This window comes from Babylonia areolata, chromosome 23 (assembly GCF_041734735.1).
Source record: "Babylonia areolata isolate BAREFJ2019XMU chromosome 23, ASM4173473v1, whole genome shotgun sequence".
NCBI classification, from domain to species: Eukaryota; Metazoa; Mollusca; class Gastropoda; order Neogastropoda; family Buccinidae; genus Babylonia; species Babylonia areolata.
In genome coordinates this window covers 11,765,725-11,782,028 of record NC_134898.1, presented here as the reverse complement: position 1 = coordinate 11,782,028, position 16,304 = coordinate 11,765,725, and the positions used below count along the sequence as shown (strand labels likewise).

Below are 16,304 nucleotides of genomic sequence, written 5' to 3'. Positions count from 1 at the left end.
ATGCACGCATGCACAGAATCATGTTTATGGAACTGCTTAACTTGACTATATATTATTTTGTAGTCAGGTAATTTATATTCTGCTAATCTTCACTGTGTACAATACTTTCCCAAGCAGAAGGTAGGGATATGTGGGTGGGGGAGAGGAGGTAAGGATATGGCGGAGTGTAGGAGCTATTATTCTTAATTTTTTTAAATTAAGGAGTGAAGTTGTGTGAATGGTGCATTAAAAAGACATGAAAAGTTTTTGAGTCATCATATTACTATTAGAATTGTTTAGAAATCAATACAGAAGGAATTACTGGGAAATTTATTGGTGCCATAAAGTATACTGCTGTAATTCACTGAGGTTTGATGGTGTGTGCAGGGTGAGGTCATCAGATTCCATTGGTGAGGAAGTCTACACAGAGATGTTGCTGAAAAACACCACCCCATACATCACAACACAAGTCTGTATTTTATTCATTTGTAGACATTGTTTCCTCTCTAATTTTGCTTTCTTTGACAAGATGATGCTGAGAATGTGTAGCACTTATACACAATAGATTTATATAGAAATGTGTTTTAGCATTTTTTTTTTTAATATTGTAAACAAATTCTTTATCAAAAGGAAACCCTGGCTTCTTTTTTCTTAATTGTTATCAAGACATTAATACCTAGAATTTTAATTGTCATCAAGACATTAATTTTTAAATGTTCTACACAGAGCCCTAGAGCTATAGTTGATAATGGAATGAGAATATATATATCAGGCAAAGAAATTGCTTATCAGTGAAATATAAGACTAGGTCATAACTTCCTAAGAAAAGATCAACACTGTCAGTACATATATTTTTTGTATTTTATTAACATATTGTTTTTTTTTCCAGGCATGTTATTGTTGTAACTTTCCCCCCAATTTGTGTGATTTATTTGCATGCTTTGACTCGCACAGGTGTCTTCTCATCATGCCAAAAGGAAAATTGGAGAGTCTACTCCAACACCCATTGAATTCTTTGCCAAGTATGATGAACTTAAAGCCAAAAAGTAAGTTATCGCTGTGCTCAAAATTGTCCTTTGCTGTTGTTGGTTAATTTCAGATCTTTCCCACACCAAATGAATAAAAGTTAAGAAAAATGAAATAGATATAAAACAAAAGAAATAAATGTAAAGAAGGTCAACAGCAATATACAGGGTTCACAAAACATTAAAGTCTACTTGAGAACTTGCACTTTCTTTTTGTCTTAGGGTCATAGTGAAACAATGCTGAATTTTCAGCTAACAGCAGTGAATGTAATGAGCACCATTTATTAACAGAGGTGATTTCTTGTACATACACTTCCATTTTTCACAAAGAAAAACCACATCTGGTGTTCATAAATCACTGAATAATTGTCAGTTTTTGACTGATACATCAATTATTCAAATACATTTTCAAGCTGTTTATGGCGTATGTGTGCCTGAAACAGCTGTTTATATATGATTCAGTGAGAGGTCATTAGCAGAACAAAGCTTCAGCCTTAAAGATCACAGATAATATCACTAAATCATGGTAACATTGAAGGAAGTTTATATATCACTTTACAGTAACTGCAAATATGTTATTTATTTGAAAAAGATTTTTGTTGTTGTTAAACATACTTGAGTTTCAGTAGGAAAAATATTTTGCTGATTTCAGTGTTCGTGACTTGGATCCTCTTGTCAGTCTGTTGTCCAAGCTCAGCGAAGATCAGCAGGTGATGATTCTGTCTTGAAACCTTTTGAAGAATTTTTTTCTTTTAACATTCCATGCAAAAGTACTGATATGTAAACCAGACCATATGTGACAGATGAACACATAAATACATGCACTGACATATGCATATGTGCATACATCTACCTTTTCTGTGACCCACTGATGTTGGAAAAGAGAGTGAGATTAAACATAAATTTAAGACAAATTTTCCTTTTGTACAAGTACGGAAAATATATCAAATCATTTGCATTTAAATAGTGTAGTTAGATTTATGTTGTTTTCATCAATTTTTATCCAGCATGTGCATTTGAATATTTGTGAATATTTCACTTCTCTTGTGTGTGTTGGGAAAGGGGAGATAGGGGGAACTCATGTGAAGAAAGTCTTTGTGCTCAGCCTGTTTAGTATGTTTGTGCCTGTATGTGTGTGTGTGTGTACAAGTAAACTTCAACAACAGCATTTTCTCAGCCACCACAAAGGTGCAGAAAATATGAACGTGTTAAAAAGTATTTTATGGCCTGTGACGTCGTTAAGAGCAGACCAGCACTAACGGCAGAAAATTCGCAGAATCTGATGATAAGCGGGATGCGTCACTAACTTGGTAATTAATTCACAATGATAATGTTAATTATCCTCCATCTAAGAATATGTTGATCAATAAAAGCAGCAAACATAATGTAGATTAACTTTTTCCCTTCCCTGATCATTCAATGAGTTCTCCCCAGATAATGCGGTGTTGATAATCTAGTGAGATTACGTCATCAAATCGTGTCATTATTGGACGTCATTTTTTTTCTCTGCTTGTCGAAACGAATTGCAGAGGTGTAAGACGTAACTTGAAACACAGAAAGACAACGCAGTCATAGGCCAAATAAAGCCATAGGCTAGATCTAGTTCTTGTGTTATTGTGCTTAAGCGCCCAAACCGTTTTTTGGACCGGAAATAGTCTCCCAGAACCGGAAGTGACAATCTAAATGGCCGGGCATCATCACTAGAATTATGCCGAACTGTGTGTCAAATTTTAGATCAATTGGTCCAGTAGATTTTGTGGTAGCCTTTGCCACACATTTGTGTTTACACACACACACACACACACACACACACACTCACACACACACACACACACACACACACACACACACACACACACACACACACACACACACACACACACACAGAGACACTCAGACGGAAATTTCTCGCACTGGTCCATCATAACAGTACTCTCCTTTTTATAAAAGGAGAGTACTAAAAACAAAACAACAACAACAAAATATAAATACAAACTACATACTAGCGACACATCAACTACTTAAGAAACCACGTAAGAAAACCCAGAAATATTATATCACACACACACACACACACACACACACACACACACACAACAAACAAAACCCAACAAAAAAGAAATAAGAAGAAGCAACAACAAAAAATATCAAAATTACACAACAGAAATACTTGTTGGACTATTCATAGTCCAGTTCACCGTCGATGAAGTAGACAAAACAAACTGTGAAACACACATAATAAACACACACACACACACAGACACACACACACAAACGCACGCACACACACGCACGCACGCACACACACACACACACACACACACACACACACACACACACACACACACACATCCAGTAGATCTTGATGTAGCCCTTGTCACACATTTGTGTTTACACACACACACACACACAGACATAAATTTTGCGACATGGCTTCCATCGTAATAGTACTCTCCTTTTTATAAAGGCAGGTACTAAAAAGCAGATTTTAAATGTTTGACCGTCATTCAGTGTGAAGTTTACGTAACTAGCGCAATGAATAACAATTTAAAAGAAACAAGTTAAAATCTAAATGTTTTATTAGTATTATTATTATTATTATGCACCATCTCTGCTTTTTTTTTTTTAGTAACTACGGTACGGCGCATCTCCACATCATGATGCTCAACCGGGCCAGGCGATAGGGGGCGGGGCCTTGCGGTACCGCCGGAATGTGTATAACGAGATGAGTCAGGGAGTGCTTCTTAATGCACAGATGCGCGTAGAATTTTCTGCCGTTTGTGCTGGTCTGCTCTTAACGACGTCACAATGGCCTCATCTCCAACAAATTCTAACAAAATTAAGTTATACCTTGCAGACAAAGGATTTTCTGGCCAGGAATGCAACAGAAAAAATGGAGGCAGCAGGAACCACTACTCTTTCATCCCATGACAAGATTTTGGCCCAGCTGCCTGAACCAGGCACCAAAATGACAGCTCAGGAATTATCTGAGGTTGGTCTCTGTTTTTACCTTTATTGCTAACTGAACCAAACACAGTTTAATCAATAATCAAAATAAAAAGGTTATGCTTGTTCACTAATTTTTAGTTACTGCTATGGATATGTGGCATGGCTGGGAATACCCACTGCTTTTCACACCAGTCACTACAGAGATTTCCATTCTTTGCCAACCAGTTTGATAATGGTAACTTTTTGGAAAAACTGTCACTGATTTGAAAATAAGTATCTCAGTGTGTTTGAAAGGGATAATCTGAGTTACAACGTGGGGCTGGTTTTGTTTTGTTCTTAAATTGTGATCTTGTATGTGTTCATACTGTTTTTAAGATGCTGTGGACACCTAGGTCCATGATAACTGTTGAATTGGATACCTGTCTGACACACAGCCTCTAGTTGAGTGTTTGGCCTTACTGTGGCTTTCTCTCTTCATTACTTAGATGATCACTTTTGCACATGTTTTTTTTTTTCCCCAGTGTTAAGTAGCAGCGTCTGCTCAGCTGACTTAAAAAAAAAATTTTTTTTAAACATGTTCCTCTATGAATTGATAGATGCGTTCAAACTGCCTAAGAGTAATAGACATGTGTTGAATAGTTAGACATGCATGTAACTGCTATTTTTCTTAGATTTTGTGTGTTGATATGCTATCAGTAATTTGATTGTAGATGATAGGAGTATAACAGATGTCAGTTATGTGCTTACGGGTTTGATATGTTAGCAAATTTATAAAGTTTACACTTGTCATTTTTAAGTTGAAAATTGACAGATGTTGATGTGTCAATGTTTTCAACAAAACTGTTCATATTCTTGGATTGAGTGCACACATTTGCATGACATATGCTTTGTGGCTTTGGTGTTAGTTGATTTAATGTTTGATGTTGGTGTTCTCATGTTTCAAATCTGGTTGATGTGTTGCCACAGATCAAAGATCGGTTGTTGAAGGAAGCAAAGTCCATGCCAGCAGCCAACACACCAGACATCGTGAGGAAAGCACTCAGGGAAAAACAGCTGAAACATAATGGTTTGTAATTGGCCACTCGTTAGTTTAGCAGTGACAACCATGATCTTGCATACATTACCAGTGATCCCATTCTATTTGAAAAAAAAAAATGTAATAGCAACTACCATGAGCATACATGCATTGCTGTTGAAAAAATCTGAAAACAGGACACTGATACAGAGGAAAACATTATTTTGATATGATACAATCTCTGGACGAATTCCCAAGTAATAAGTGCATTGGATGAAGCAGGCATGACTACATGATTGTGTGTCTTTATGTTTTTTCCTTTGTCCCACAGTGAACATCCCTGTACAACCTGACTGGCTGTTCCAGAGACCAACATTAACCATGGACTTCATGGTTGGTGTGGATGGACCTACAGACCAGGTAGTTAGCACTGCGCTAACCCCCCGCCCCCACCCTAACCCCCCCAATTCCAGCCCCCATCTGCCAATCTCTCCCCAAAGGGGATGTCAGGGGCTCTTTCAGTGTAAAGAGCATCCTCATTTTCTGGAAATTTTGTGCAGGAAATTAGTATCTGGCATTCTGGAGATTTTTCAAGTATCAGTTCTGTGTGATTAAGCATGATAGCGATATTTTATTGCTGTCAAACACACAAAATGTAGCTTCAGGAAATGTAGGCAGTTGAATATTTATCACAGTGATGAAAGGTTTGACCCACAACAGTTCAGCATGAATCAGTTTGGTCATGCATTATTATTGCTGTGCGCATTCTTATACTGGCATGTTATGTCAGACGTAGTTTTATCATTCTGTTTTTAAATGTGTGCATAAATTTGTTTGCCAGAACATTGTTGCTCTGGGCACTCTGCCAGTGATGCTTCAGGAACATGCGGTGATGGAAGACCTCATCTTCTGCATGCAGGTGGGTAGTTTCAGTCGCTTGTCATTTTTGCTGTATTCTCCATAACCAGGTGGTAAATAATATGGCATGCACACACACACATGCACTCACAGACACACATGCACACTCACACACACACATACACACACAGACGCGCGTGCACACACAAACACAAACACACATGCGCGCATGAAAATTGTTTTTTCTGAACAATGTTCTTTCTTAATTAGTTTTATCACATAAATGTCTGTGATTTCGGTGGGGTTTTTTTTTTTTTTTTTTTTTTGCTTTGCTTTGCTGTCTTGAAAAACAAAGAAAACAACCATTCACAAAGGCCTTCTCCCTTATTCCTTTTTCCTGTTCCTTACTCTCATAACTTTATTTTCTTGGATTCACAAAAACTCTTATACATGACCTTGTATGTCAGCATTTGTTTCCAAGCATGCATATGCATATACAAGCTGCATGTGCACACACACTCTCTCTCTCTCTCTCTCTCTCTCTCTCTCACACACACACACACACACACACACACACACACACACACATTACATGCACTCTTGCACACACACACACACACACTCATCTTTTTGCCTTTTTCTTTTTAGGGAGGGGAGGGGGATGCAATGAGTGGGAAGAGGAGGGGCTGAGGTTGAGGGATTTGGGGGGCAGCATGGGCTTTGGCCTTTGTTGGATCCCTTAATTAATTCCTATGTTGAAATTAACATTATGTAGATTCTGACTAAATCTATTTGACTGTTGCAGGGGATCGAGGGAAAATACATTCTGGCCAGAGCACTGACAGAGAGATATGCTCCCAAAGAATTCATGATTGATCAGAGTTTAGGTACACAATTCTTTTTTTCTTCCTGTGTTTGGTGGAAACACTGTGTTCACATAAAAGCTCATGCTTTTGTGTATGTTTTGTGTTGTTAGCGGTTTGTATTTACAATTTTCCGGCCTGGTATGGTCCTGTGTGGTCAGCTTGGCTAAAGAGCAGCAATGATAAATAAAGACAAATGTCCGTGTTTGGTTGTCTGGTTTTTAATTAAGTGACACTGATAGTGATAGTGATTCCATTTCTGACACTTCTTTTTCAGATCCTGATAGTGATTCCATTTCTGACACTTTTTTTTTCAGATCCTGATAGAGATCCCATTTTTGACACTTTTTTTCAGATCCTGATAGTGATCCTATTTTTGACGCTTCTTTTTCAGATCCTGATAGTGATCCCATTTTTGACACCTTTTTTTCAGATCCTGATAGTGATCCCATTTTTGACGCTTCTTTTTCAGATCCTGATAGTGATAGTGATCCCATTTTTGACGCTTCTTTTTCAGATAGTGATAGTGATCCCATTTTTGACATTTTTTTTCAGATCCTGATAGTGATAGTGATCCCATTTTTGATGCTTCTTTTTCAGATCCTTCACTGCACGAATTGGTACGCAGGATCCTTCCTCTGTGCTCCAACTACTCCACTGTTGTTCGCTTTATTGAAGGTGTGTTTGTGCCTCTGCTGTGTCAGTAGTGGTCCACTGTGTTTTAGCTTTTTTCTTACATTTTTCTTCTGTGCTTTAATTTCGGGAATGTAAGGTTCAGTACTTCCTCTGTTTTGAAATGACTACAGGAAGAGTTTCTTTCTTTATATGTAGTGTTGGAATCATTTACTAGGTATTTATAGAATGATAAAAGTGAAGCCCTGATGCCTTTTAAAAAAAAATCTGAATGGGGAGTGTATAGTCCAAGGATCTTCACTTGCCACATACATTGATGGCAAGTGCTAACCTGTTGGATGTTTTTTAATCTGTGATCTGAACAGTAAACAAGAACAGAGACCTACATTTGTGCTCTTTCATTATGCGTTTATTTTCAGTTTTCTTATAGAAGACTTAATGCTCTTTAGTTTCAACTGGTTTAGATTGGATCACTTCTGGAAAAAAATTTTTAGTATGTTATCATCACCAGCAGTTGTGTTTTTGTTATTTGTTCACAGTGTTGGAAAACTGATTTCTGGAATTTGTTTCATTGCCAGAAAAATCTGCCTTTGAGTATGGATTGGTGAACCATGCCTTGTGTGCGGCCATGAGATCACTGATAAAGGTAAAGTTGTTTATATATGTGTGGTAATGTGTGTGCGTACTGCATAATTTGAAACAATGAATCTGAATGTGATTGTGTACATATGATGAAAAAAGGTTCTTTTGTGTTCAATATCATTGCCTTTCAAAACATGGATTTACAAACTCATTCTTGACATCGGCTTGTCCATTGATGACTAAATTAATATGTTTGAAGATGGATCAAATGTGCATTGTTTAAAGAGTAAAATGAATTTCTTTGAAGTTGATCTTTGGTTAGGTTAAGTTAACCAGTTATCAGCACAGTAAGGGCTGTGTTTTGGTATTTTGCATCTGGTGGCTTGTGTTCATTTTATGGCTGCAAGTGCAATGATTGGCTCTGGTTTTTACTACATTTGCCCTGCTTTGTTTTTAGACATTAAGAGTGTATTTCACAGTTTGATATCTGTTAGGCATTTGTATTTATTCAGATGGAAAGGGGAGACTGAGGGAGAAAGCTAATTTTTCTGTGTTATGATTGTGTGTGTGTGTGTGTGTGTGTGTGCAGGACTACATGGTGCTTGTGGCTCAACTGGAGCATCAGTACAGAGGGGTAAGTCTTCTTCGATGTGTGATGGTGATGGTTGTGTTGAGGATCTGTGTGGTGGGTTTGTGTGATACAACACAGCATTAATCTCTGCGTTTGTTGTATGTTATGTATTACGTTGAGAGATAGAGAAAGAGAGAGAATGTATGTGTGTGCGCAACAATTTAATTGTTATGTGTTTTGTATGTTGTGTATTGTGTTATGTGTGTGAGTATGTGCATGTATGTTTCACCGTGTATTGTGGTATGTTTGTAAACCTGTGTCAGTATTTGAGAACTTTTTCTGCTCATCCTATTTCTTGTTGCTTGTGAAGCTGTTTTTGTATACTCTGTGTACAGGGTCACCTGAAGCTGTCTGTTGTGCTTTCAGGATCACCTAAAACTTTGTCACCTGAAAATGCTGTGTGAATAGGGTCACATGAAACTGTTGTGTGTTCAGGGTCATCTGTCACTTCAGAAGATGTGGTTCTACCTGCAGCCAACCATGAGGACACTGGACATCCTGGCTTCCATTGCTAACTCCATCAACAGGGTAAACCTCTCATGCATGCATGCCTACCGTCCTTATATTTTACGGAAAACAATAAAAATTGATTAGCATTCCGATTGTTCAGCAGCAGATCAGAAAACAGAAGAGAGGGGGGTACCTTTTTTTTTTTGCAAGTGGACAAACCTGAACATGGATGGGAAGTTGTAACTCAAACGGTGTGGGCGTGCACTTAAGTACATAAACAGCTGCAGAAGAGCTGATATGGAGAGAAAATATGCTTAATTAAAAAGTTGGCTATCTGCTTGAAGTGAATTCTTGAGACTGATATATAAAAAAAAAAAAAGATGGAACACATATCTTGCATTGAAAACAAAGAAAATAGATGTCGTCAAACATTCAGGAAAGCAGACAATAATTGGTGACCAACAAGGACAGAAAGGAAAAACTTTACTTTGTTCCTTGTCTGCAAGTGTAAATTCTCCATCAGTCATGCTGGCCGTGATGTAGAAATGTATATATATGATAGTATGTTCCTGAAAATTTCAGTTTGTTCAGGATTTTCACATCATATGTTCCAAATGGTAAGGTTTTGGGGATATGCCTCTTTGACAAAAATGTAGTCTGTCACACACTTTTATGCAGAGGCACTGCACTGCAGTGTATTGTGCACATCAACACAGATACATAAAGACATGCATACACATGCTGGTCTTTCTTGCTGCTCCATGTTCGCTGATTTTAACTTTCACCCCTTTATTGGCACATTTCATCAGGAGTTCAGACATGTAAGTATACACTCATGATTTATGAATTTGGTGCTGTTGTTTGGGTTTTCCAGGTGGTGGTGTCAGTGTAGGAACATCAGGAGGAGTGTCCTTGAAGTGCTTTTTCTGTCCTCCAATAGCACGTTTTTCCCATGACAGTTCACTATAGTTGGAATTCCTTGCGTACATTTATCGAGTACAGTATTGTTTGTCGACAGGGAGAGTGTATGGGGGGTGCTGTGCTGAGCCTGCTGCATGAAAAGACTTCCACATTGATCGGGTGAGTTGAGAACAAGGGCAGACTCATTGAAAATTAGCATTGCTCTTATCAGGACCATTTAGAGGGGTGGCCTCGTGGTAAGACGTCCACCTAAGTAGCGAAAGATATCTGAGCATGTGGGATCAAATCCCATACTCGCTAGAATTTTCTCCCCTCCACTAGACCTTGAGTGGTGGTCTGAGTTGTGGTCTGGAGGCTAGTCATTCTGATGAGACCGTAAATTAAGGCCATGTGTGTAGCATGCACTTTAGCACCCATAAACAAATCCTTGGCAACAAGAAAGTTTCCTTGCAATATTTGTTGTAAAATCCACTCTGATATATATACATGTTTGTGTGTGTGTGTGACTTAACTCTGACTGAATGATTTAGGAAACAAATGTCGAGGAAGTTGACAGTTGGCGTCTAGGCAGGTGGGCAGCGTGTTGTTCAAATAAATCACGTTTGTAAAGCGCTCTAAATTTGGTCTCTGACCAAAGACAGGTACAATATATTAAGTATGGATGATAATGATGATAGTCATAGAATAACTTGGATCCTTTTCTTTCTTTTTTTTTTTAAGGGATGCCAAGAGCCAGGAACTCTGTCTTTTCCTCACCCAGTCTGTAAGTTACTTCATGTTTTGCTTGTCTTCTTATTGTTATGCACTTAAAAAGAACTTTTAAGATCATAGCTTTTCGTAGTATTTAAAGTGCATTGCTGCTGATTTTTGCATACATTGTCTTGTTCTTTGCAAAGAAAAGAATGATTTGTCAATTTCTCTGAACAATAAAATTTGAATAAAGTCATTGCCTTAGAAAGTGATGAATTACAATATCTCTTTCTCTGCATCTTTTTGAGCAATATGTTGTTGTTGTTTTTTAGCCCCAATATCTCTTTCTCTGCATCTTTTCCCTTCTTCCTTCTTCCTCTTTTGTCCCTGTTGTGAGTTTTCATCCATACTGAAAAAACAAGCAAACAAACACAACAACAACTAATCATGTCTATATCTTTTTCTGTGTATGTGTATGTATGTATATATAGATGTGTAATGTGTTATTTCAACTACTTTTGAATGCTTTGTTCTTTCTTTTTTGACTATCTGTTGGATCCAGCAGTCATTCTTTTTTTTTTCTTCTTTTTTTTTTCAGGCATGTGTGCCCTATTTCGAAATTCTGGAGAAATGGATCTACAAAGGAATCATACGTGACCCCTATTCAGAGGTAAGTATTTGCTTAACTTGAGGCCCTGTCCATGTCGATATCAGAAAAATTATTCAACATTATAAGTGAATGTTAAATTAATTTGTGTTAAACACTAAAACCAGTGTGACTGAGTTTACGACCCAAAAAAGCAATGTTCAAAATCCAGTTTTATTGGATTGGAAAGATTAATGATTACAGGTTGATATGGTGTCAGGATTACAAACTACTTTGTGGTATTTAACAAGTATGCCTGCTTGATAGGAAAAAAAAAACCAGAAAGAGAAACAGTATTTATGTCATTTTGATACTGATTGCATATTATTAAAGACTATCAGTTTAAAAAAAGAAGAAAACTTTAAAAAATGAAAATATGAGAAAGATTTGTGGAACATAGCCCTATCAAAGAGTGTCAAACCCCTTTTTATTTCAGTGAGATCATTTGCTTCTGCTTGTGAATAGTTCCTATTTGTGAATGGCACATTCAAAATGAAAAGAAAACAGATTCTGTGCTTAAAGTGGTTTGTGAGGTCCTATTTCACAGGTGTTCATGCTACACTACTAGCTCTTATTCTGTTTTCTTCTTTTTTCCTTCTTTTTTTTCCATAGTAAGTCAAACTTGTCTGTGTGTTTTTTCTAAATATGGACAGTTTTCTAGTTTGTTAATGTATGATGAATGGTTACACATGTCTGTCGTGTTTTTCTTGCAGTAGTGTGTGTGGTTCCAGGGCATTGTTCCTCTGTCACTCACCTACTCACAATGACTGTGTGTGTATGTGTGTGTGTGTGTGTGTGAGTGAGAGAGACAGCTCCAAAAATCAGACATTGTTGCTGAGATACTCTGCATGTTAAAATTTGATGTTTTGGTTTCAGTTTCTGGTGGAGGAGAATGAGAAGATTCAGAAGGAAAAACTGCTTGAAGAATACAATGATGCATATCCTTTTCGAGTTGTATTGAAAGAGAAACTGGATTGTTAGTCTGAATAATTAGTTATTAATGAAAAAAGAAAGTGATGTCAGGGGCTGGTGTTGTGAAGTTCAGGATCACTGATTTTTTTGTAAATAGATACATTAACTGATGATGTGGTATTGTCAGAATAACTGTTGTCATATTGTCTTTACAGCACAGTGCATACAGTAAAAATGTCATGCCATTATTTTGTATATATAGTTTGTTTTTTTGGTTGGAAAGATGTTTTGTCATGTTTTGTTTTGTTTTTCTCTGAACTTGATTTGCTTTCTGTTTCCTACACTTCATAGAGAACTTATACAAATCTGGACAGAGGAAAAATTATTACACTTGTCAGATCTGTTCAAATTCCATTTCGAATTGGGAGTACTTTGTGGTCTTCAAGGATGGTGTAAGCTTCCAATTCTGTTGACCAAACTCTGCCTTCCATTCACAAACTGTCAGTGAATATTTGGCTGGAAACGGGCTTAGAGATGACAGTCTGCAGGTTTGAAGTGTTTGCTGCAAGCTGTGAATGTAGGTGGGTTATTGGCTTTGTACAATGGCTGATATCAAATGGACTTGCCTGTGTGCAGGTACCAGTGAGAAATACAGGTATGAGGACTTACACTCCCTCCTCCTCTAGACCTTGAGTGGTAGTCTGGGTGCTAATCTTACGGATTGAGAAGATAACCAAGGCTTGATGTGTAGCATGTACTTTGCGCACATAAAAGAATCCATGACAACAAAAGTGTTGACCCTGGAAAAAGTTTTGTTGAAAAATCACTTTTATACTGAAAGAAATGCTCATACAGACCGAAAAAAAAGAAGGGAAAAGAAAAAGCTGGTGATACACTGTGGCAATGCACTCTCCCTGAGGAGAGCAAACCAAATATCAGATTGGGAAATCTGCTATGACAAAATGTATTACAACCCGATCAGAGTTTAACAGTATATTGGCCGTTGCCCTTGTGGTCATCTTGTTCAGGACTTGGGTCTTGTTTTCATGAAGGTTGTGTTGTTGGAACGTGTGAGTCCTCGATGTCTGTCTGGGAGGGGGATCTGTCTTGTGTTCCGATAGGGAGCCTTGGCTGTCTGCAGTGGGGTGAAGTTCTGGGTAATGCAAAGGGACTTTAGAATTTTATGAGTGACAAAACTGGTGTCAAACTCTTTAACGATGGTGCACCTACTGGGAGCAGCACTACACCATCTGTCGTGAGCGTATCCCAGTGTTCTTGGAGCAAGTGGCTGACAAGATCCTCAACACGGGAAAGTACCTCAATGTTGTTCGTCTGTGTGGTGAGTAGCATCCATTCAGTTTTGTCATAGTGCCTCTTATTATATATTTTTGTTCTTTCTTACTGAGACGCTCTATATATTACTTGTGTAGGTTTGAGAAGGTCACTTGTAACGGTACCAGTTTTATGCACGAGTTATATGTTTTCTGAACATGTGAATATTGCTCTCCTTTTTTTGTTTTGTTTGGTTTAATACTCACTTTATTTATAGAACATTTTATTGGACTCTGTAATCGTGGACTTAGTCATATTTCAGTTAATAGATATATATAAAAAAAAATGTTATCCCACCATTCCATTGTGGAAGGGATTAAATGATATATATATATATATGTGTGTGTGCACAAACTTTCCCTGATATGTAAATTTATATAAATGAGTGATTGCCGCATTGGTCTGTGAATTGCTAAAGGAAAAAGAGAGAGAGAAAAAAAAAATTGTGATTTGTGATCAGTTCCTTCATTGTTTGGTACTTCATCATAAATGGGTGCCAGGATTGTTGATGGTTGTATGTATGTGTGTAGGTGATGAGGAAATGTACCCTCATTCGTCAGGTATGACTGAAAAGCATTTGTTTCTATGGATTGCCAGAACTTGCTTGCTTGCAGGAAGGTAGTCCGGCAGTAGTGGAATGGCATGGTGGCTTTGAGCAGCTTCTGCTTGTGATGTGTTTCTCTTTCTCTGTCTTTTTTTTTTTTACTTTGTTTTTCTTTGAGTTTTTTCTTCTCTTTTCCTCCCTTTTTTATGATTAAAAAAAAAAAAAAATCTTTTTCTTTCTTTTCTCAGTTTTCTTCGGCTTTTTATTTAGCAGTGTATTTTTCTTTGTTAATTGATACTATGATCATAGTTTTGACTTTTTTTCTGTGTTTGAGCAGAAGTGTCTTTTTCTCTTCTTTTCTTGTTTTTTGTTTTCTTTCTTTTCTCTGTTTTTACCTTTATGTGTGTGTGTGTGTGTATATATAGTTGTTGTTTTTTTTATGGGAAAGGGAGTTGGAATGGAATAAGAGCAGATATCCAGATGCAATGTGAAAAAGGTGTGTTGGTATGGTTGTGTTGGTTGACAGAAAATAAGTCGTGGTAGTACATAGATGGATCTTAATTCCAAATTCCATGTGGCACGCTCTAAGCCTCACCTTGCAAACAGGGGGAGAGAATCCTTAGGTTTTTATGACCACAACTGCCAGACAAGTTGTCAGAGATGCTAAGCAGAGGGTGGTGTCATAGCTTCACCTTTCTTGACTTGGTTGCGTGAGTGATCCTAGCATTGCTATGTTTGCTTAGCGTTAAGAACGTTCCTGATTCCACAGTGATTCCAAAGACTTGGAAATATTCTTTCCACTAAGCAAACTTAGCATGGCAAAGATTGCTTGTGCCACCCAGCCCTGTTTTCTGTCTTGTACACACAGTTTGACCTAATGGGTATATTTCTTGGCTTTCAGTTTGACTTTTTTTTTTTTTAAGAAAAAATCTCAATCAGCATTTCTCTTGGCATGGCCCAATTTTTTTAATTTTTTTTTTTAAATAGCTTAACAATTCTGTTTTCTGTCCAACAATCCAGATTTGCATTTTCATTGGCTTAAACGAAACATATTTATTTTGATTTTAATTGAAACATTTTTTTTTCTAACCTGAGGAATATTATGCCTGTATTGCTGTGTATACAGACACAAATGAGATGTCTTCAGGTCGTGATGTGAACTGCCCGCATGCGGCGGACATGGTGTACACATTGAAGGAGCGCCGATACTACGAGCAGATCGAGAGAGCCTACGACTTTGCCAGCAAGTTGCTGCTGGAACTGCTGATGAAGGAGAAAGAGCTGCTGGCTCGCATCAGGTGGGGAGGATGGTCGTCGTGTTCATCATCATTCACTGTTGTCAGTCACATACCTCAGCTGTGTGACTTTTCCTGTTTTCATCCTCAGTTTTAAAATATATTTTATTTATTTGTTTTTTTTTATGTTGGACTCATGCTGCTGCCAAAAAGCAAATCTCTGTATCTAAGTATAGACAACAAAGTTTGTGTATTTGTATTCATGTGTATTCATTAGGCGTGGTCCTCTGAGAGATTTTGTTTTTCACCCGTGTAGATAAGATGTATATTTAGTATTTTATTATATATTTACCAATTATATATTTTCAAAATACATCTGATTATGTATAAACATAATTCCCTGATATGTTGATTATAGATTGGATGCACAGCGTGTTCTTGGAATGGGTCTAGGGTCAGTTTAAAACTTTGTGGAATGGACATGTGAAAAATGTGTATTTGAACTTGCCACTATCACCTGCTACAAAGAAGCATACTTTCCCTTTGCCACCTCTTTGCCTTGTAACCTGGACCATTGTGACTAAAAGGTATGCCTGCCATTGTACATGTGTATGTTTAGCAGTGCAGATTTGATTAGAATGTGCAGCATTAGTGTGGGCCTCCGAAGGTAGACAGGGAACTACTAGTCCTTATAATTTGGCAAAAAAAAATTCCCTGGGACTCCCAACATTTTTAACTTATCGAAAAGCCTCTCATTTTATTTCATTAAAAATTTTTTTTTTTTTATCCTATTGTGTGTGTGTCGACCAGGTCTATCAAGCACTACTTCCTGCTGGACAAAGGGGATTTCATTGTTCAGTTCATGGACATGACAGAGGAAGAGATGAAGCAGAACATTGATGATATCCTTGTTTTGTCTCCCCTTTGCCATGAAGGTTCTATTCTCTAAGTGCATGATATTTCATAATGACAATTACAAACTAAAAATTGATAAGTATTAACTCGCTCCAGATGAAGGAATGCTCATGCATTCTCACAC

The 16,304-nt window shown here is 37.5% G+C and overlaps 1 protein-coding gene across 3 annotated transcripts in view; it reads left to right on the top strand.

The window, feature by feature from the left end:
* Nucleotides 1–16,304, top strand: part of LOC143297772 (gamma-tubulin complex component 2-like) — a 40,612-nt gene that overhangs the window by 4,548 nt on the left and 19,760 nt on the right. For 2 of the 3 annotated variants that reach the window (XR_013057309.1, XM_076610249.1), the window contains exons 3-22: nucleotides 367–448; nucleotides 934–1,025; nucleotides 1,657–1,714; nucleotides 3,862–3,996; nucleotides 4,920–5,019; nucleotides 5,300–5,388; nucleotides 5,810–5,887; nucleotides 6,632–6,713; nucleotides 7,290–7,367; nucleotides 7,901–7,968; nucleotides 8,494–8,538; nucleotides 8,971–9,063; nucleotides 10,004–10,065; nucleotides 10,627–10,669; nucleotides 11,195–11,266; nucleotides 12,119–12,180; nucleotides 13,381–13,493; nucleotides 14,017–14,046; nucleotides 15,178–15,328; nucleotides 16,076–16,172. Coding sequence is in view for 2 of the 3 variants with exons in the window: in XM_076610249.1 (XP_076466364.1) it covers nucleotides 367–448; nucleotides 934–1,025; nucleotides 1,657–1,714; nucleotides 3,862–3,996; nucleotides 4,920–5,019; nucleotides 5,300–5,388; nucleotides 5,810–5,887; nucleotides 6,632–6,713; nucleotides 7,290–7,367; nucleotides 7,901–7,968; nucleotides 8,494–8,538; nucleotides 8,971–9,063; nucleotides 10,004–10,065; nucleotides 10,627–10,669; nucleotides 11,195–11,266; nucleotides 12,119–12,180; nucleotides 13,381–13,493; nucleotides 14,017–14,046; nucleotides 15,178–15,328; nucleotides 16,076–16,172 (1,630 nt within the window). In the remaining variant the exon portion in view is untranslated. The remainder of the gene's footprint in view (nucleotides 1–366; nucleotides 449–933; nucleotides 1,026–1,656; nucleotides 1,715–3,861; nucleotides 3,997–4,919; nucleotides 5,020–5,299; nucleotides 5,389–5,809; nucleotides 5,888–6,631; nucleotides 6,714–7,289; nucleotides 7,368–7,900; nucleotides 7,969–8,493; nucleotides 8,539–8,970; nucleotides 9,064–10,003; nucleotides 10,066–10,626; nucleotides 10,670–11,194; nucleotides 11,267–12,118; nucleotides 12,181–13,380; nucleotides 13,494–14,016; nucleotides 14,047–15,177; nucleotides 15,329–16,075; nucleotides 16,173–16,304) is intronic. The other variant, XM_076610250.1, reaches the window with a different exon arrangement.